Source organism: Onychostoma macrolepis, chromosome 15 (assembly GCF_012432095.1).
Source record: "Onychostoma macrolepis isolate SWU-2019 chromosome 15, ASM1243209v1, whole genome shotgun sequence".
Classification (NCBI taxonomy): domain Eukaryota; kingdom Metazoa; phylum Chordata; class Actinopteri; order Cypriniformes; family Cyprinidae; genus Onychostoma; species Onychostoma macrolepis.
Genome location: NC_081169.1, coordinates 10,008,518 through 10,029,726, shown reverse-complemented (window position 1 = coordinate 10,029,726; position 21,209 = coordinate 10,008,518). Strand labels below are relative to the sequence as shown.

Here is a 21,209-nt window from a genome sequence, read left to right as displayed (position 1 = left end):
CCCTCTCACTCGTCCCGTGCCTCTGCAGTGGCTCATTCTTTCCTGCGTCGGCTACAGACACACACCGCCCCCCTCCACCCCTCCTCTGGCCACTCATCCCAGCATGCAGCACCTATTCAGGGGTAAGACCGACAGTCTCTTCCCCAGACTGAAAGTGGAGCTCTGCGCTGCAGCTGCCGCTGAATGAATGCAGTGTTTCCTGCGTCTACAACCGCGCTGAGTGAGACAGAGTATCAGCGAGACACTGCCGGCAACTGAGAGCCACTGATCTGAAGCTCAAGCAACGGATCAGGTGCTGCCTCCGTATCTCTCACTCTCTAGTTCCCTCTCCCTCCCTTACTGGGACATACTGCAAAGGAGGATCGAGGACAGGGAGGTACTCCGCAAGACTTCCCCATCTGAAAGTCTGATTTTGTGTCGGGTCCCGTGTGGCCCCTCAAGCCCTACAGTATCCCACTGAAGACAAACAGCGGAGGACTTGACCAGGGACAGACAGACAGGCACAAGTGGGCAGACGGTCTGGCATGGAGTTGCAAGACAGAAGATCATTCCTGCACAGGTGTGCACGGTCCGGCGATGCAGTCCACGCCGGTCTGGTCGTCACACTTCTGATTGGTAGGTCTCTTGCAATCATTCCTCTACATTGTCCCCTTTTCTATCTGTTTACTCCTGAGCCCACCGTCCTACGCTTGCCTAGTGGGGCGGCTGCCAAAATGCTGCAGTTTTTGCATTTCTTGCACAAGTCGAGAGGACCAAACAAGCCGTGTTATACTTGTTGCTGTTTGTGGAGGTTGATTTGTTGAAAGATCTCAGGTTTCTATGTCTCGAGAGGATACAGTCTGGGAGGACTAGGTTCCTTCTCTTACCTCTGGTGGAACGAGAGGGATAAAGGGTGAAAAAAAAAATTGTAAAGTATCAATACATGGTACATATCAAGGAGGCACGATCATGTTGGCATTAGACGTTTTAAATTAGTCGATATTGATGGCGATCATTAGTAACGCTAGGTCTGTCAAAGATCATACTTAACATCTTCACCTCCAACGCAGTAAATCCATCTCACTAAGTGAATAAAATACTCTGGTGACTTTGCCTTTTCTTCTCAATTGTCCTTCCAGCCATGTCTATTGTACTCGTAAAAAAAATGGATCGTAAGCAAGTAGAGTTTAAGGGGGAATGCATCCTTCCCAATTTTCATAATAGCGTCCAATTGATAATGGTTTTTCAATGACAGATTCTTGAACTTTTACACAAGGTTCCCCAAATCCTGAACATCATGGTTACTTCCATGAAAGACTTCCATTTTTACTATTTTCTGCACATTCTTTTTACATCTAAATCTGATGATCTCACTGTAAAAGGCATTCACTTTTCCTCAGCTGCAGGATGTTTAGAGCGTCTTTATGATGTATTGCGCTGTGCAAGTCTTGAATCACACTGCACAACAGTATGCTGAGCTCGCTGAATTTCGCCACTGAATTACATTAATTCTTTTTGAGCAGGTGGGCCCGGTTCTTCCATGCAAGCCCCCCTCCCCGTTCCCTTTACTGCTTGTGAAGGTGAATTAGAGGCCGTTAAACTAGGTCATTTTCACTCACTCCTACATAGCATGAACTCAGACGGTTAATATGCATCCTCTGCAGAGTTCCCAGTGGACTCGGGGAGGTATTATGTATTGTTATATGTTCGCAGCACAGCCGTCAGGTTATGAGAAGGTGCACCACTTAGGGGTGAATCATCATTCTGACAAACGACACAGTTTTGCTGGTGGTTTGATTACAATTTTTCCTGTCGGTGTGCCTGCAATTGATAGAATGTGAGGTTAATTGAAATATAAACAACCCTCATTCATATATTATCAGAGTTCATCAGATCTGTCTGAGTCCATGCCTGTAAGAGAGAAAAAAAAAAAAACTGTCATTGAAAAGCCTATAGAGTTTAACACAGAATACTTATGAAACCAAAGAATTGATACTTCATCCATGCAAGTGAAAGAAGACCATTTACTCACTTGTCAGGGTGAAACAAATCAGCTTTGACAATAATTATGCGTTGAGACTTTTAGGTGACAAGGGAATATTCAGAGGCCTAGAAGATCTTGAAAGACAGAAACGCTAAATGGTGAAAATGGCTCTTAAAATGGTTCTGGTCCCAAACAAGTGTACAATACAGCTTTCTAATAGTACCAAATGGACATTGCTTGTATTCACTAATATTTCTAATTAAATTAAATGTCAACACAGTTTGTCCTGTGCAATCTGAAGGAAAAATAAACAAACAAGTGGATAAGAACAGGGCTCTATAAATAGTCCAAGAGCACACGTGTGTAATGTCATGGCATGCAGAGCGTGTGAGCAGCAGTTGTGGTATCTCCTCTACCGTCACTAGTCCCTCACACCTCAGAGTGATTAGGACAAACATGATTAGGACCTTATGTCTGGAACCCTGGGAAGAACCTTTATTATCGCTGAATATTAGCAACATGACAGTATAGGAAGCACCTGATTGTGAGGAAAGTATCTTATTTATATGTAGTTGCTGTCAGTGTTGCCAACTTCGCAGCAGCTGTTAGATTTAGTGACCTTTCATACCTCTTTTAGTATCTATCTCAAAAAGCACAAAACAAATCTAGCAATTTTCTTGACAAGCCTTAGTTTCTTTCCTTGGAAGAAACTATAATACAAAGGGTGTGCTGTGAAATTAAGAAATGTGTGAGATAAAAAACAAGTCAGGCAATGTTGTGGTTATGAATCAGGATTTTAGCCGTGCATAAATGCAGCTTGGAAATGGCTTGGAAGTAACAGTCTAAATGGGTAGCATTTCAATTACTATTTCATACTCATTCCAGAAAGAGAAAAATATGTAAATGTATGTAAATATGTTTTTTTTGGATTTTCATAGCAGCAATTTCCAACTTAAAATGACCATTTAAACATTTAAAGGCCATTTAACATTTAAAGATTTTAATCACAAATAGTATAAAGAACAGAAGACATAGTAGTTAAGAGTATATAGAAATAAAAGGGACAAATTGCAATCAAAGTTTACACAGTTTACAAAAATATGCAAAAATTATACTGGGCTATAAAGTCAATAAATCGGTGCTCTTTGGAATGCGGGATTTCTTAATTCGTCAGAAAAAAAAAAAAAGAAAAAAAAACTAAAAGCCATGTGAGAATAAAGGCTAAACAGCTAAACCATGCCACACTTGCAATACTAATCCTGTGTGACAAGGTTTGTGTTAACCAATCGTATATCTTATTTGTACATTTTCTCCATTAAGAATGACCCTGCTGTAAAAAAAAAGTTGAGCCCACTTAAAATTTGAAGGCAACCAGCTTCAGCAGATTTTTGAGTTTTCTCAACTTGTCGTTTTAAGTTTATACAACAAAAATTTGAGAATCTTCCACAAAAATAAGTTGAGCAAACTCAAAAATCTGCTGAAGCTGGTAAATTATTATTATTATTTTTAAGTTCGCTCAACTTTTTTTTTTTTTTTTTACAGTGTAGAAAATAGCAACCATATGGCCACCAAGTGGACTGATTGGCCTTAAAGGAACTTTGGTTTAGTCCAGCAGTAAAATCCAAAGGCTCTGAAGTATGTTTATGACATGCCATGTCATGTTACAGAGAGTAGATATAGTTATACATCACTCTCCTCTCTTTCTTTCACTCAGCTTATCTTTTTTCTCCCTCCACTCCCCCCCATTTGTCCTGTTAAGTAGCAATATGAACCTCATACCACTGCACATTAGTGTTTGTGGTATGTATTATGGGTATTGATTCTCTCCTGGGTGTGTAAGGTGAGGTATATAAATTTCTAAATGCAAACTGTTTTTGAATGCTCAAGTTACATCTAACAAAACCCTATTTTCCTATTATTATTTTGATGTTTATTTCTGGGAGACTACAACTTAAGTACTTTCCTATATTAAACTGATGTGTTTGGCATTTTATGACTGTTTTGAAATGTTTGAATATATGTCAAATATCTCACTGCTCAAATAAATGAACAGCACACACAATCAATCTGGCTTTTATTAAAATGATCAGTATCAAATGTAAACAAACATTCATTTTAAATAAACTTTACAGAATCACATTTTTTTTTTTTTTTTTTAAATTGGGTCTCCTGCTATGTCCTTTCATCTGTCAAAATATATTTTTCAAGATATAACACATTTTAACCTTTTAGCATCTCCATAGTAGCATAGCTCACTAATATAACACATATAAGATAAAATGACACAAAATCTGCTCACAACTGTTACATTATGTGCTGTCATTCCCTGAGACTGCAATGAGGAACTTTAACATATAGTCAAGGGAATGGTTTATCAGGGATGGAGATAATGAGATATGATAGCTGGCTGAAAATTGATGGCCTGAATAAGGGAAAGAGAAAGACGCTTATGAGGGGCAGAGCGATTGGAGAAAGGAGGGGTTGTTTGCTTTAATTAGTTTTGTTCTCTGGAGTGATACTCGGTGGAATAGTGGGTGTAGATTTATGGGGAAGATCTGATTATTGCGTGAATCAGATCTGACACAATAATATCATTCTCTTTTAAACTTTACATTTCTAATTTTATAATGCATAAGATTTTACTTTATTTTATGGGGGGTTTTTTTGTTGGTTTTTTTTGGTAGAATCTAAAGTTATTTTGAACTTCTTCTGGGCTTTTAACAATCACATATTTATTTAATTAATTACATATTTTAATAAAACATTTTTAATTATCAAAATTTACAATTATACACTATGCTAATAAAGTCTGAACCACTGTTGTTTTAGTGTTATTAATATACTATTGTAGAACTTTAAATTTTGTTTATATATTTTCGGGTTTCATTTTAATTTTAGTAGTTTTGTTTTTGTTTACTTCTTATTTATGTTTCATTTATTTAACATTCTTTCTTTAAATGACATGACTAAATGTTTTTCAAAAAGTTTTCCATTGAAATCTCTGACTTATGATTTCAGAGTTTATCATTTGGCGAACCTGAGCACAGTTTGAGACTGTTGAGGATTCTACTGTGACACACGTGAGATTACTGAGGTCTCAGGAGAGCAATCGTGGAAGCAGAATAATAATCTATAAGAATGCATTTAGATAAGACATCTCATTTGTCAGTTTTATTTCCTATGGGAATCTACACGACTAACGGACTGCCCATCCATCCATCCAAAAAAAAAAAAAAAAACTGACAAAGTGGCTTGTGGTAAAATGATCAGAACGATGAGCTCCCATCTCAGCGCAATGCTGCAGTCGGTACATTAAAAGAGAAAAGGCTGACGCATTACTGTAAGCCATAGCTCCTCCCTCTCCTGTAGACTGCACTCAGAGTCTCTTAAGGGGAATTAGGGCCAATGAGAAGAAATGGGGTGAATGGAGGTATAGAGAGAAGAAGGGATGGAGAACGAGTGTGTTAGCATGCTAGAAAGAAGAAAGACCAGCAGCAACGGTAATGTTCCCTTAAAAAAAAAATCATACATTCATTTAAGAGAAAAATCATGTCAGAAAAATCAGTGTAAAAAAAAATAATAATAATTCAAGAGAAGATGAATCCAAGACTGCACAAACTTGTATATATATATATATATATATATATATATATATATATATATATTTATATTTATATTTATATTTATATTTATATTTAGTCATTCTCAGATGCTTTTATCCAAAGCGACTTACAAATGAGGACAATGGAAGCAATCAAAATCAACAAAAGAGCAATGATATGCAAGTGCTATAACAAGTCTCAGGTCGCAGTACACGTAGCAAGTTTTTTTTTTTTTTGTAATAAATAAAAAGAAAATAGATAGAATTGAAAAAGAACAGAGCAAGCTAGTGTTAGAGTTTTTTTTTTTTTTTTGCTTTTGTTAATTGTATAATAAATAAGAAGAAAAATAGAATACAAAAAATATTAGAAAAGCTAGTGTTGTTGTTTTTGTTTGTTTGTTTTTGTTTTTTAAGAATACAATTAGAATAGAATACACACGCATTTATGTTATTTTATTTTATTTTATTTGGTCAGGCAATTTAATTATAGTTGAAATAATTAGGCTGCATATGAACTGGTTTTTAAGCTAAAGTGAGTGGGATTTTGTTGTTGTTGTTGTTACAGTGTATAAAGTATGAGTCACCATATAATTTGCAATATAAATATATTTAGTGTGTTATTTAATAAATTATTTTTGCATTATTGTAGTATCACATGTTTGCCATTTTGTGTTCAGGTGGGTTGTCATATTAACATTAATAATATCCAAATATACAAGCACCAAAATAATACCATCTCATTAGAAATAATATAATATAATAAGATGGATGGATGGATGGGGTGGGGTGGGGTACTTTTAAGTGGATGCAGATGTAGGAAAACCACCACTCAGAATTCCAGACAGTTTAAAGACTTGGCATGAAAAACTAAATGGTAAATCAGATTGTTTCCCACGTGCTGACCTCACCGGAAGGTAAAAGTGAACTCATGCTGAAACAGTCCCCTCAGCAAGAAAGAGGTTTGAGTTGAGAAGATGAATTATTTACTGCCATCCAGCTTTGCAACTAAAGGGAGAGGCTGGTCAGATGGCAGATATCACTGTATTAAAATAATTTGAATTTACTGGCATTTTACGAGGCATTATTTCATTATTTGGTATAATAAGGTAATACCTTTCTTGAAGCATGTGAGTTTTTATCAACCTTGACTTTCACTGCAGCACATGTTGGTCTCTATGGGACATCTGCTCCACAGTCAAAGAGCATCTTGTTTTTTTTACCGCCTTCTGTCACCACCCAAACTCACCCTATCAGAAGGCAAAGGAGAGAAATAGTGAATTTACATATTTTAAATATGTTATGTTACTTTACAGCATCGCGATGAATTTGATTTTTATAACTTTAAATCGATTATTGACCAAAAACCATGCTGCAGCTACATCGTCTGCTGCTTTAAAGGGTTAGTTCACCCCAAAATTAAATTTCTGTCATTAATTACTCACCCTCATGTCGTTCCAAACCCGTAAGACATCTTCGGAACACAAATTAAGAAGTTTTTGATGAAATCGTAGAGCTATCTGACCCTCCATAGACAGCAACACAACTGAAATGTTCCCAGGTCCAGAAACGTAGTAAATACATCGGTAAAATAGTCCATGTGACATCAGTTCAGCTCAACTTCAGTTTTGCTCAACCATTCTTCTCCCCCGAGTTACGTCGTCCACCATTTTAGAGAGTATCACAATGCATATGCATGCTTTCCCCTAAGCGTAAAACAACGCTTAATACGCAGATTACGTTAATGCGCGCGCTTTCCCCCCAAACGTAACGAACAATGCTGATTAAGTAAAATACGTTCTTAGGTACTCTCCAAAATGGCGGAAGACGTAACTCGGGAGAGTACATTTTTATTTTTGTTTTCTTTGCGCAAAAGAAAAAAAGTATTCTCGTAGCGTCGCAAAACTGAAGTTGAGCCACTGATGTCACATGGACTGTTTTACCGATGTATTTACTACGTTTCTGGACCTGGGGACATTTCAGTTGTGTTGCTGTCTATGGAGGGTCAGATAGCTCTCCGATTTCATCAAAAACTTCTTAATTTGTGTTCCGAAGATGAACGAAGGTCTTAGGGGTTTGAAACGACACGAGGGTGAGTAATTAATGACAGAATTTTCATTTTGGGGTGAACTATACCTTTAAATACTCATGCTCTTTAGGCCTACTGATCAGCTGTCAGTGTTTTATCATTCACCAGATGGAAAAAATTATTCTAAAAAGTGATGAGAATTCTCATAGAATTAGAAAGATTAAAACTTTATATCATCCTTGGCGTAAATGCCTGTTAACTGCGCACACATTAAGGACATGACCTAGAGATAAATTCACTTTTAGGATGTAGAATTATTAACCAAATTAAGTATAATGTTTAAGGTAATGCAACACATATCAACTAAGAGTTCAGACTTTTTTCAAACTAGCAACAGTGACCATGAACCCTCTCAATCTGCGCTGGTGCTGATAATGCCATCATGGCACATAGAATGGCATGTCACCCACGCCAAATGGTCAGAGTGAATATACAGGGTGCCTCGATCCACTCTATAAATGAAATAGCACCCCAAGGACAGCTGTGGCCAACTGACGCCAGACCAAGGCAATAAATAACAATGGCCACCGAGAATTTACTGTTTAACAACAGAGAGATAGGGAAGGCTGTATTCCTAAAATGAGGTTGGCTTTTAATTAAATTCCACAGCGACTGAATGAAAACATTGTAGGAATTAATAATTAAGTTGAGGAATTTATCCAAACACAATGGCAGTGAAAATGATGAAACAGAATGGAGACTGTGGGGATGAAGGTTAGAGTTTAATTAAAACAGCTTGTAGATTAGATGCACCAAGTCTTATGATGGACACACACAACTAATCCGTTGATTTAGTCATCATTTCTTTCCCTGAGGTTTCTAACGTTGGTATCCTTCGTAAGTGTGCTAAATTCATGAAATTAAATATGCAGAGCAAGGAACAGCACCGTTTGGCAGACTTTACCCAAATTAGCATTGTATTTTGTGGTGTTTAGCAATAATAACATCTCTTCAGCTTCCTCACCATTGGGTGGGTAGAGTTTTGTTGAGGCATGAATGTGAGCTGATCCACACTGATGACGGTGTGCAATGAGAGGTCTTGTTCAGCACTTGTTCCACGATTGCTTTGGTTAGATTAATTACCAAAACCACTGGGCTGTTAAGTCATGAATTGTTTTCTATAACAGAGTGATGAAAAGCAATAAAACGATTTGCTGGGTTGCAGAGAAACAGACATGCGTTTGCTTTTCTCTTTCTTATGTTGTGTTAACTATGTTGGTCTAACAGAATACTAATGCACAGAAAGATGCTGTGGTCATTAACCGTTGTTTGAGACATTTCCACGAGTGAAATCCAGCCATTTCACTAGAAATTCATGCAGTCTGGAATTTTGTGTGACAGCGAAAGATTTCCCTACAAAGATTTCACAGCAGGTTATCAAACATCTCAAAATAGGAGAGTATAGGAGAGAAAAGAAGAGGAGATTGATCATGTCAGTTGTTGATCTGATAGCATCTTTTGTGCATCAGTTATGCGTGCAGGATGTGTGTATGTCAATGTGACGACAGGCTCAGAAATGAACTCTCTGAGCTTTGAAAGTGGCCTCGTCGATGAATAAGTGGACCATAATGGCTGGTCTTCCATCTATGAGAGAAGCTACAGGAATCAATATCCAGAAAGCAGCAGACAAGAGGCAGACATATGACCTTGGTGAAGAGGCTGTTATCTTCCTTGAACCCTGGATCTTAACAACCGGTGTCATCTATAGTGCTGTACGAGGCTATTTGAGCTGGTTGCCTTAAGTTCGACTATGTCTCAAAACTTCTTTGCACAATTACAGAAAAAGAAACATTTTAGAGAAATTGTCGCACCACAGAAAACTGCTGAAATTTCAAGTCAACTACACTTACAAAAAGTAAGAACATCACAGAACATCTTGTTGTATTCAGTACCGCCGCTCCCTATACGCAGAGTACGCAGTTTGCGTAGGGCACCAACTCCCAGGGGGGCACCAGTTGCTCAAAAAAAAAAACAAAACGTGAAGCGCCATTCCCGCATCAGTGCCCGTGACAGCTAGCACCTCATGTTTGCAGCTGAATGTATGATCATAATTGATGGACAACTATGTCCGTGAAAAGACATCAGCAATCGGCGCCAAGAAAAAATTCAAATAAAAAAGATGAAAACGAAGCTCACTTCCAGGTAGGCTATTCATAATCCTGTGAAACTTTTTTGGGTGTTGAGGTTAATAACGTGTTTTAATGTCGGTAATAATTTCACCACCACCAACACATCTAATATTCTCTCCGAGTTCCCATATGAAACTTGGCTATGGTTTTACATTTACATTTACACTTATGCATTTAGCAGACGCTTTTATCCAAAGCAACTTACATTGCATTCAAGTTACAGTTTTTTTTTAACATTTTTATCAGCTCTTGCTTTCCCTGGGAATCGAACCCATGATCCTGGCATTTCTAGTGCCATGTTCTACTGTTTGAGATACAGGAAAGCTGAAATTTGCTAAAGTTTTAACACTAATACAATTATTTTTTTAAATCATGGTTCTTGTAGCCATGGTAACCGCAAATTAACCATGGTTTTGTTACTTTAAATAATACCGGTAATATACAAAGAGATAATATTTTTTTGTGGTTATAAAAACAAACCTAAGATGACTTAAAATGACTTAAAATGCATTATATAAAAACAATGAGGCAACCCTGCTGAAAAACATAGAACCATCACAGAATCCTAATACCATCACAAATAAATCACAAATACCATTACAAAAATTACAAACCGTCAACTTTTAACCATTAAAACCATTAAAAAATGGTTTTCTGTAGTGTGTTTTGGGACATATTCCATTAGGATTTATTGGTTTTAACAAGCCAGCACCAATAGAAGGTGACCAATTACTAGTAGAGACCAACAGGGTCCATTACAGTTTCCATTAAAACCAATACAAGTCCCATTATAACCAGTAAAACCATTACAAATTTTGTGATGGTGTCTATTGTTTTGTTTTTTCAACATTACATGTTATTACAAATGCCTGAAAAGGGAGCCAAAGGCCTGGTAATTGCTGCTGTTATACTTACAGGACGATCGTATCCTTGTTTAATAGGCTATTGACCAAACATTTAATTCAGATATCCACTTAATCTTTCATTTTTAGTCACCTTTTTGCTATAGATGACATAACCGCTATAATTTCAACAAAAAAACATGTGGACATCACAACCCTTACAAAAATTAATCATGGTTTTCATAGTAAAACTGCTTAATTTTCTTTTGCGTGATTTCTGAATGCTTGAGACTATAAATCAATCAGGCAGCTGTATTACTGCCATAGGTAACTGTCTAGAGCTACAATTGTAATTTGTAAATAATAGAATTTAATTATAATTTATTTATTTACTTTTATATTTTATTAAAGTTCTATTTTGACCCCTATAGTAGTTTTTTTTTTTAATTCCATAATATTTGAGGGAGGGGGCACAACGATACAATCCTGCTTAGGGCACCCATTTGGTCAGCAGCGGCCCTGGTTGTATGCACTGTGAAATGAAATACTGAGATGGATGCATTTATAAATAGTACTTCCCGCAATGGCTCTCAGACACATGCTACAAATACCAGAGCTGGGGTCAGAAAACAACTCTGAATGTCATACTGAATGGCTCTTTTTGTCATATTTTGGCAATGTAACATGTTTGTGAACTGTAATGCTTCATGTTGGCACATTAGCATTAGGGTAAAAGACAAATAGCCTATGGCAAGCCGTTTTAACATTTAATATTTAAAATGTATTAGTACCTTTTTTTATTGCTATAGTACTTATTTATTAAACGCTATAATCTATACTATACAGCTACTTGTACTTATTAATTACCTAGTGCTTATATATTAGCTGCTGATTCTTTAGGTACTAGTGTCCTTTTTCAAGATACTAGTAGTTGTTATTCATTGCATACTACTTATTCAAACAATGACTTGCATTTAATTATACTTGTTAAGAAAAACAATGAAAAAACAATTTTTTTTTTAATTACTAGTAACTTTTTAGACCAAGGATATCCTGAACTTGCTAAGTACTAGTACTTTTTAATTTGCAAACAGTATCTGCTCAGTATATGTTGAATATTAATGAACCATCACAAAGCGTTTAACTGGAGATGATAGTGTTGCTAGTCAAAACTATTGAAATACAGATAGAAATTGACTACAGGGAAAATAAATTCAAATATATGTCAAACGTTTCTAAATTTCTAATGTTTTCAACTAGTCATAATTTTCAAACATGTAAAAAGGGCAGGGTTAACCTTACAGTAGAACTCAACACTGATTATGTCAGACTTTCAAAATCCTTCATCACTTGAATTAAGATTATAATATTTTAATTTTAAAGGAGACATTGGATGCCAAATATCTTCATTTGCATATAAATGTGTCTTGGCAGTGTGTGGACACAACCACCCTACAATGATACAAATTCACTCCCTTTTTTTAAATCCCCTAAACAGTCTCAATTATCAAGCCATTTTGATTTTGGAGTGAATAACCAGCGCTCTCTTCCACTTTCAATACCATGACTGAGGTGAGACCCTTGAGCAAGGCACCGAAACCCCAAATGCTCCGGGTGTGTGTTCACGGTGTGTGTGTGTTCACTGCTGTGTGTGTGCACTTGGATGGGTTAAATGCAGAGCACAAATCACCATTGGCCACACATTACTTAATTTCACTTTCACTAAATCCGTTTATGTTCGGCTGCACAAATCATTTTACTCCACACTCCAGGATGGTTTTGTTAAAAAGTTAAAACTCAAGGATGAATCAGTACTCATTGTTCATCATCCAGCTGCACCTTCAGAAGTAGTAAGTCACTCTTCTTTGCATAATTGTTTTAATTCAGCCACATGGGAGGGTTTTTGAGCATGAATGGACTGTTTAAGGTCATGCCACAGCATCTCAATCGGATTTCAGTCTGGAGTTTCATTTGGCCACTCCAAAACCTTAATTTAGTTTTTCTTGAGCCATTCAGAGGTGGACTTGCTGGTGTGTTTGGACCAGACCATCACACTACCACCACCATGTTTGACTGTTGGTATGATGTTCTTTTTATTAAATGCTGTGTTGGTTTTCCGCCAGATGTAACGGGACACACACCTTCCAAAAAGTTCACCTTTTGTCTCATCAGTCCACAGAATATTTGCCCAAAAGTCTTGGTGAAAATCAAGATATGTTATGGCAAATGTGAGACGAGCCTTTGCGTTCTTTTTGGTCTGCAGTGGTTTTTGTCTTGAAACTCTCCCATGGATGGGATTTTTGCCCAGTCTCTTTCTTATTGTTGAATCATGATCACTGACCTTAATTGAGGCAAGTGAGGCCGCAGTTCTTTAGATGTTGTTCTGGGTTCTTGTATGACCTCCTGGATGAGTTGTTGTTGCACTCTTCCCAGTCAGCAAACAAATTTGGCCCAGACTTGGCATGCATCTGGCACAGTTGGCATTCATCCGGCACTGGCATACAGCATGTGGGCCAAACATGGCCCGGGTTCGGCAGAGATGGTACCGGGTTTAAGACGGCACACAAGACATGGGCCAGATGTCAAATGCAGTATTTGGCCCAGATGTCAAATGCAGATATGTGGGCCACACAAGTATTGCCGATCTTGACCCATATTTAAAATCCATTTCAAATATTTTTGAGTAAAATGCCAATGTTTTCCCATACAGAAAGGTAATATATTCACATAAATGTGAAACTGTTAAATATATTTTGAAAATATATTTTTAAAATGCATAACATGAAGCTCATATTGTGTGTTATTATGTGTTTGTATGCAAAATTATATTCATGCCTCATATGATAGTATATAATATATGATATTATATAGTATATTATAGAATAATATATTCTGTTGTTTTATATATATATATATATATATATATTCATATATCCATCTGCCATTCATCCGGCACTGGCATACAGCATGTAGGCCAAACATGGCCCGGGATTGGCAGAGGTGGTACCGGGTTTAAGACGGCACACAAGACATGGCCCAGATGTCAAATGTAGATATGTGGGCCACATAAGTATTGCCGATCTTGACCCACATTTAAAATCCATTTCAAATATTTTTGACTAAAATCCCAATGTTTTCCCATACAGAAAGGTAATATATTCACATATATGTGAAACACTGTTAAATATATTGAAATACATTTTGAAAATATATTTTTAAAAAGCATAACATAAGCTCATATTGTGTTTAATTGTGTTTGCATGTGAAATTATATTCATGCCTCATATGATATTATATTATATGTTATATTATAGAATAGTATATCCTGTTGTTTTATTTATATGCAACTGACTTCAAACAATGTTTTGCATTCACTGCTTTCATATTCTCATTCAATTTACAGTTTGATGTAGGCCTACTAAACAATACATGATGAAATTTCAGGACATTTTATTTGACTTTTGTACTATTTATGTAAATGCATAACTTTGATGTGTTTTAGGCCATGCTGGCCAATCAGAAGCCTGACAAAGTTTCAAGTAGGCGGAGATAACAGCGCAGGCTCTGACGTCACAAGCCAAAAACTCCGGTTTAGCTGTCTACATGATAACACTGCAGCCAGAGTTTTTTTTAAATCTTCACCCTGGCAGGAGTTTTTTCAAAATGTTCGGTTTCAGTGACCTGGTGCAGCGCTTGCGTGAGGACGAACGGAACAAACCGCATCGAAAAAGCTGCTGTTTTGAAAATAACCGCGTTCGTGTGGACGACCAATGAGCGCGCGCGTTGAGCATTCAAATCACATTTAAACTGAAGCTGAGGAGGTTACCATGGTAACAGGGCGTCAACTCACTCAGTTGACACGGAACGAGAAGCTGTCTCTCTGCTGTCTTCACTGCTTTCAGGTAAGTTTAGTCCCTAAAGTTACACAAATAATACATACAACTGTTCCTGACACTTTCTTACATGTTACTGACACGTTTCTGTTGAATCTTTACTTTACAGGAGTGGCATAGTGTCTTCAAAAAGACTGTTAGCATCACAACCGTTAACTATAGAGGCTAACAATTAGAGGTAAGGTAACTTATACATTTGAGCTCTTATTAATGAACGTTTGAGCTTTTAAGCACCTTTTATGTGTAGATGAGCGGCTTTGAAAGTTTTGTAAATGTTTTGCTGATACTTTGTCAATAGATAAATGGAAGTCACTATAAGCTAATTAATTTAACCTAAAAGTCTGCACTGTGGGGTCAATCGGTGACGTCACTTACATGAACTAATGGGCTGAAACTATTTCAAACACATTTTGAACTTTCATTGCAAACAAATATTGATCAATTGTACTATGATTTCAGGAGCGTCAGAAAAAAATACCTAAAACAGGGGAAGTTACAAAACAATTTGTAATGTGAGCTGCTGACAGAGATACAGGAAACACAGGTGATCTGAGAAGTCTTATTAAATAACTTTATATGAATTTTTCACAGTATATTTCAACTTTATCATCATGCATCTGTAAAACCTAAAAATAAATAATAATTCTGGTATCTTAAGATTTTTTTGTATGTTTTGTTTATTATTATTATTATTATTATTATTGCATTTCACCTCTCCTGTAGTTTGTTTATTTCTAATAATCCTGACATTGAATACTACATTTGTTGGCTATGTGACATATTGTTCCTATTCTTCCATGCTTATGGCTGTGCTGCAGATCTCCTGTCGAAGAACATCTCCAAAGCACCATGAACCATCTGACTAGTAAGTAAAACCTCAAACATTCAAAAGTTTGTCGAATATTCAAAAAAATATATCAAATAAATATCAAATATTTCCCAGACAGCAAGCAGTGTCGGCCCAGATCTGGCCCACATCTGGCCTGCATGGATTTCACGCGGGCCAGATGTGGGCCGGATCTGGGCCGACACTATGTTGCTGTCTGGGAAATATTTGATATTTATTTGATATTTTTTTTGAATATTAACACTGTTGCTGTCTGGGTTCCTGTATGTCCTACAAGGCCATCTTGTTTAACTCTGCTCTGAGGACACTTCAAACACAACAACCTACAGAGGGGTCAATCATAATTCCAAAAAAAGACACAGACGATAATAAAAAAGTTCTTTGAAATTAAAATTTATAACAGTAAGACAGAACCAGTACTGTGAATGCACCTCACTTCAAACTGTAACGGTCTGTATATTATTTTCTAAACTTTAAATGTAGTGAAATTTTTGTTCAAGCAGACTTTGTTGCTCGTGGAAACCTCACGCGAGCCTGAAAGATACTTTCTTGAAGACTGTTCACCAAATACTAAATTTCAGTCCAGCAGAATTTTCTGCACACTTCACCACCGAGGCCAAAAATGAGCATTGTGAATGTAAGAGCCTCACACTACATTGTTTGTTTGAATTGTATTTCAGGGCAGTTCGTGAAGACGGATAACCTGGACAGAAGTCGGTTTCAGATCCAGCCTCCACACCAGACTTCTCACTCACAAGGATTGCTGTCTACTAGATATTATGTGTGCTCTTCAGACTTAGGTTCATGCAGATATTATTCAGGGACATGAACACTTGAATACTGCAAAAATAGAGAAACTACCTTATTTAAGAATTTTGTGTTAATTGCGTGAACATTAAACAAATATATATTTATTTTACTGTTTTTTGTTTTGTATTCCAAAGCACCTAAAAGCCAATTCACACTGCCATACACCAACAGGGTGAACACACTGACCAAGCAAAACAAATAAGCATGTTTTTATAGTTTTTGTGAAAGTGTGAACTGACAATGCTGTATGTTAGGTGTGAGATTCATTCAACTTGGTTTGCTGATTAAACATGATTAAATATTTGTTCAGAATATTGTCGTTGTTGTGACTATTCATCTAGGAGGGGTGTGTATCAAGTGGCTTGGTTATGGTTTTGTTGAGGCTGACATGTGGAACCCATCTGATCCAGCGTATAGGACCAGAACAGGGCCAGCTATGGTCATACAGAACCTCAGATCCCACATAGCAATTTTTCTCTGGCCCAGCTCTGGCCCACACAATCAGCTTTTGCTTGGCCCACATACCGCAATGACTTACGGTCCTAGTGTGGACCAGGTCTGGATTCCAGACAAAGGCCACACATGGGCCATAACTGGCCCAATTCAGGGCCAGTTATGGGTAATTAACTTGGCTGAGACTTGGGCCAGTTCTGGCCCATGTGTGGCCCTTGTCTGGAATCCAGAGTTAGTACACACTAGGACCGTAAGTCATTGCGGTATGTGGGCCAAGCAAAAGCTGATTGTGTGGGCCGGAGCTGGGCCAGAGAAAAATTGCTATGTGGGTTGGAGTAATTGTGGTAGGCCGGCCACAGGTCATATTTATTTTTTAACGTGCGAATAATTCGGACGAAAATTTCGGACTCAGTGTGCAATGACCTTTAGAAATGGTTTTATAACCCTTTCCAGACTGATACATGTAAACTATTTGTTTCTCATCTGTTCTTGAATTTATTTAGATCACAGCATGATGTGTTGCTCTTTAAGCATGTTTTACTTTGTCAGACAGGTTCTATTTAACTGATTTCTTGATTCAACAGGTCTGGCAGTAATCAGGCCTGGGGTTGGCTAGTGAAATTTAATTCAGCTTTCTAAAATAATGCGTTTAATCACAGCTCTTTCATGATTTAACAGGAGGGGGCAATTCATTTTCGGTGTGTCTATTTACACTAAGTGCAAATAGCCCACCTTCTTGGCAGAGGCTATTTACACTAGCTCCGTCCACTGACGTGTGATTGGGCTAGTCAACATTACAAAAGACAGTTGACTGTTACCAGCTCCAGTGGTGCAGATGGTAAAATGTGTATCACATTCATTTTGACACGATTGACCTGGGTTCGAATCTTCCTTTTAGCAAACTTTTTTTCTCCCTTTTTAAATTTCAGATCATATCAGAAAAGCATTTATAATATATAGGAAATAATCAAAAAGTTGAAAATAAAGTATTGGGTAGGGTTAGGGTAGGTGTAGGGAGGGTTTTATGGTCCAAATAAGGTGGCATCCATTTAATAATTTGAATTAAAATAAAAATTTACACTCAATAATTTATTACTGCATACTGTTTTATAATGTACCACAACATTGAGGTGCAGATAATTGCCAATTTTTGCAATAAGTAGTATAAATAGCAGAAAATCCTGCTATTTTAACATAGTGTAAATAGAATCTATAGCTATTTGCACTTAATGTAAATAGCATATCACTAAAAAATGCAGCTATTTTCACAGCTGCTTCCATTAATTTTTCACATAGGGCCAGGTAGGTTTAGACAGCTTTTTCCCCTTAATAAATGAAATCATCATTTAAAAACTGCACTTTGTGTTTACTTGCATTATCTTTGTGTAATATTAAAATTAGTTTGATGATCTGAATCTTTTAAGTTGACAAATATGCAAAAACCCCCCCAAAAAAAACAGGAAGGGGGCTAAAACCTTTTCACAGCACTGTATATATATATATATATATATATATATATATATAGTGCGGGTATAAAAGGAGAGCGCGTGCAAACGCACATCAGCTTTTCGCTTCGGAGCCGAGCCTTTCAGCGCAAATCTCCGAGAGTGTCTGCAAGACAGCTACGAAGCAGTTGGTGTTACGGTGCGTCAGCAGAGGTTGCTGTCCAGTGCTGCTGCTTCTGACGGCGTGCTGCAGCTCATCATTCTGCGGTCGCGCCGCAACCTCCCCTGGGCTCTTCAGCGCTTCTCTAAAAGAGTATTTTTCTAAAAGAGCAAAAATATCTAAAAGAGCTCCATGAGCGACGGGCGTCTATTTAAAGATGGCTTCCCGCTCGTGTGTTTCTGGATGTGGTCGTTTCCTGGCTTCATCTGACGGTCACGATCGCTGTGTCTCGTGCTTGGGCTTTCAGCACGCTGAAGCAGCACTCGTGGATGAGTCATGTTCTCATTGTGGGAACATGACCATCACGATGCTGCGCTCCAGATACCTCCTCGTCAAACGGGGGGTATCCCCCTTGCCATGCCCCGTTCTAGCTCCTCCGGTTCTCGGAGGGCTACTTCGGCTCATGGTCAGGGTGACCTGAGGATCACAGTGAGAGCTTCCCCGTCGAGTGCATCTCCGCGGGCCTCTCACTCCTCCAGCGCATCGCACCATGTGGTGTTCTCGGACGAGCCCTCGGGATCCCCGGTCAGGGCGGGGCCCAGCATCTCGTTCGGAGCACCAGCGGATGACAGGATGTCTATCGCTGCATCGGAGGGCGAGCTAGGCTCTGGAGATGATGATTCGGCTGCGCTGCCTCTGTCAGGAAGAGTGGCCTTGTCCGAGTCAGATCCAGAGCTGACTGCTATGCTTTCCCGGGCCGTTGAGAGCGTCGGGCTGCACTGGAGGCCGCCTCCTTCTCCCGAACGGTAATCCACGCCTTCCGTCCAGGGCCTGTAAGTTCTCGTCCGCTCTGATGGCCCAGGCTTACAGTGCTGCTGTACAGGCTGCTTCCGCCCTGCACGCCATGGCCCTCCTGCAAGTCCACCAAGCCAAGGTGTTGAAGCAGTTGCACGAGGGTGGTGCTGACCCAGGTGTGCTGCAGGAACTGCGCACAGCGACGGACCTCACCCTAAGGGCGACGAAAGTCACGGCGCGGGCCCTGGGTCAGACGATGTCCACATTGGTGGTCCAGGAGCACCATCTATGGCTGACCTTGGCAGATATGAGGGAGTCTGACAAGCATCGCTTCTTGGACTCCCCGATCTCCCAGGCCGGCCTATTCGGCGAAGTGGTGGAGGGCTTTGCCCAACAGTTCTCTGCCGCACAGAAGCAGATGGAGGCGTTTCGTCATATCCTGCCCCGGCGGTCTGCTGCTGTCTCCACCCAGCTGACGGCTGCAGCCCCTCCGTCTGCTTGTCGGCGAGGGCGCCCTCCTGCGGCCTCCACCTCCGCTCCAGCTCGGCCCCAGCAGCAGCCTTCACAACGGCCGCAGCATGGAGCTGGCAACGGGAATGCGGCGCAGCCCGTCACCGCCCCTGCCAAGCGGCGTCCCTGAGACGGGCAGCCCGGAGTCTCTGGATCCTGCTCTTCAGGAGATGGTGACCACACCACTCCTTCCCCCAGAGGAGGGCCGGGTGGAGAATCTTTTGTTCCCTTTTTATTTCGTTCCGCCACTGGCTCCTCGAGGGAACGAGATGTTGCGTCTAAGAACGCTAGGGGAACGCCTCCAGCATGACCGCACTCTGATACAAATGTAATATGTCCAAAGGATGGGCGAGACGTCACGGGCGGGTGACGTAACGGCCAGGAAGCATAAAAGCACGTGTGGTGGAACCGGCGTCAGCTTCAGGAATGAAGCAACCGCTCGTAGGGGTGCCAGAAGTATGGCTTCGAGACGCAGCGTCTCGTTCCCTCGAGGAACTGGAGTTACATACGTAACCTAAGACGTTTTCCCCCACTCTACCCCTATCTTTTAAAAAGGTACTAGTACCTAAAGAATAAGCACTAGCGCCTAAATTAGCACTAGAAGCTAAAAAAATACGTACTAATACCCAATGAAATAGATATCTAAAAAATAGCATGAAAATAAATAGGTTACTACCAAATTTTCTTCTTATTAAGTAGACTCTTTTCCATTCCTTGTGTATGTCATAAATACTCTCTTTATGTTTGCTGGAATCTAATTGTGGGGTTTGGTGTCTGCAGAAAAGGCTGGTCACACACTCAAGTCTTGTTTTGAGAATGTTTTTGTCAATTCTTTGGTAAAATTCCTTGTGAATGTCATAAATGCTCTCTTTATGTTTGCTGGAATCTAATTTTGGGGTTTTCAGTGTCTGCAGAATAGGCTGGTCACACACTCAAGTCTTGTTTTGAGAATGTGTTTGTCAGTTCTTTGGTAAAAAAGAACAAAAAAGCTGAGCAATGCTACAAATGCAATGCAACCTATGACTGCATCCTCTTTCTATCAGTCTCTTGAGATTTAAGCTACCTTTTAAAGCCATGGGTGTTTATTATATATAAGACAAGGATTACAGTGAACTGAATCTGGAGGGAAAAAAAGCATTCGTATTAAAAATTATGTTAAAACAAATGTAAAACAGTGGTCCCCCCACGCCCCACAAGCAACTGTTAAATTTTCAAAACAGTGAGGCACAGTGAGGACATTTGCTGCATTGACAGTAATCTCCATTCTTGCACAAAACCTTATGGCCATGCGATACCTTCATCACACCTTTTGATAACATACTGGAGTAATACTGCTACAAACATTATGGATTTTATGTTAGTTATGCAAAGGTGATTTGAAACATGTATCTTGCATTGTTTGCTCTTGAATGAACTGAATGAAGTACTAAATTGAAAGAAGATCATGCTGTTCTTGTGATTACATCAAATGTTCTCAAAATATATTACAATAATCTTATGTTTTGAAACAATGATTTGTACTAAGAGTTTTGGAAATTTACACCTATGTGAAAATAGTATCAAAGTTAATAAAAAAAATTAAAAAAAGTTTATTTTTTAGGATACTTTGATGAATAGAAACCATATTACACAGGATATTCGGGTACTGCTTGCTCACTGTATTGTGAATACTGAG

The 21,209-nt window shown here is 38.7% G+C and overlaps 1 protein-coding gene and 1 long non-coding RNA gene across 3 annotated transcripts in view; both read left to right on the top strand.

The window, feature by feature from the left end:
* scn4ba (sodium channel, voltage-gated, type IV, beta a) overlaps window positions 1-21,209 on the top strand; it is a 28,886-nt gene continuing 7,677 nt past the window's right edge. The window contains exon 1 of the mRNA XM_058744626.1: window positions 1-615. Within this exon, the coding sequence (XP_058600609.1) occupies window positions 525-615 (91 nt within the window). The 5' untranslated portion in view covers window positions 1-524. The remainder of the gene's footprint in view (window positions 616-21,209) is intronic.
* On the top strand, window positions 13,920-16,593 carry LOC131520408 (uncharacterized). Of its 2 annotated transcripts, XR_009266053.1 has the most exons (5): window positions 13,920-14,523; window positions 14,624-14,692; window positions 14,974-15,058; window positions 15,333-15,379; window positions 16,042-16,593. It is a non-coding gene; the product is annotated as an uncharacterized LOC131520408 (long non-coding RNA). The 2 variants fall into 2 exon arrangements; XR_009266052.1 differs by having other exon boundaries at window positions 13,920-14,692.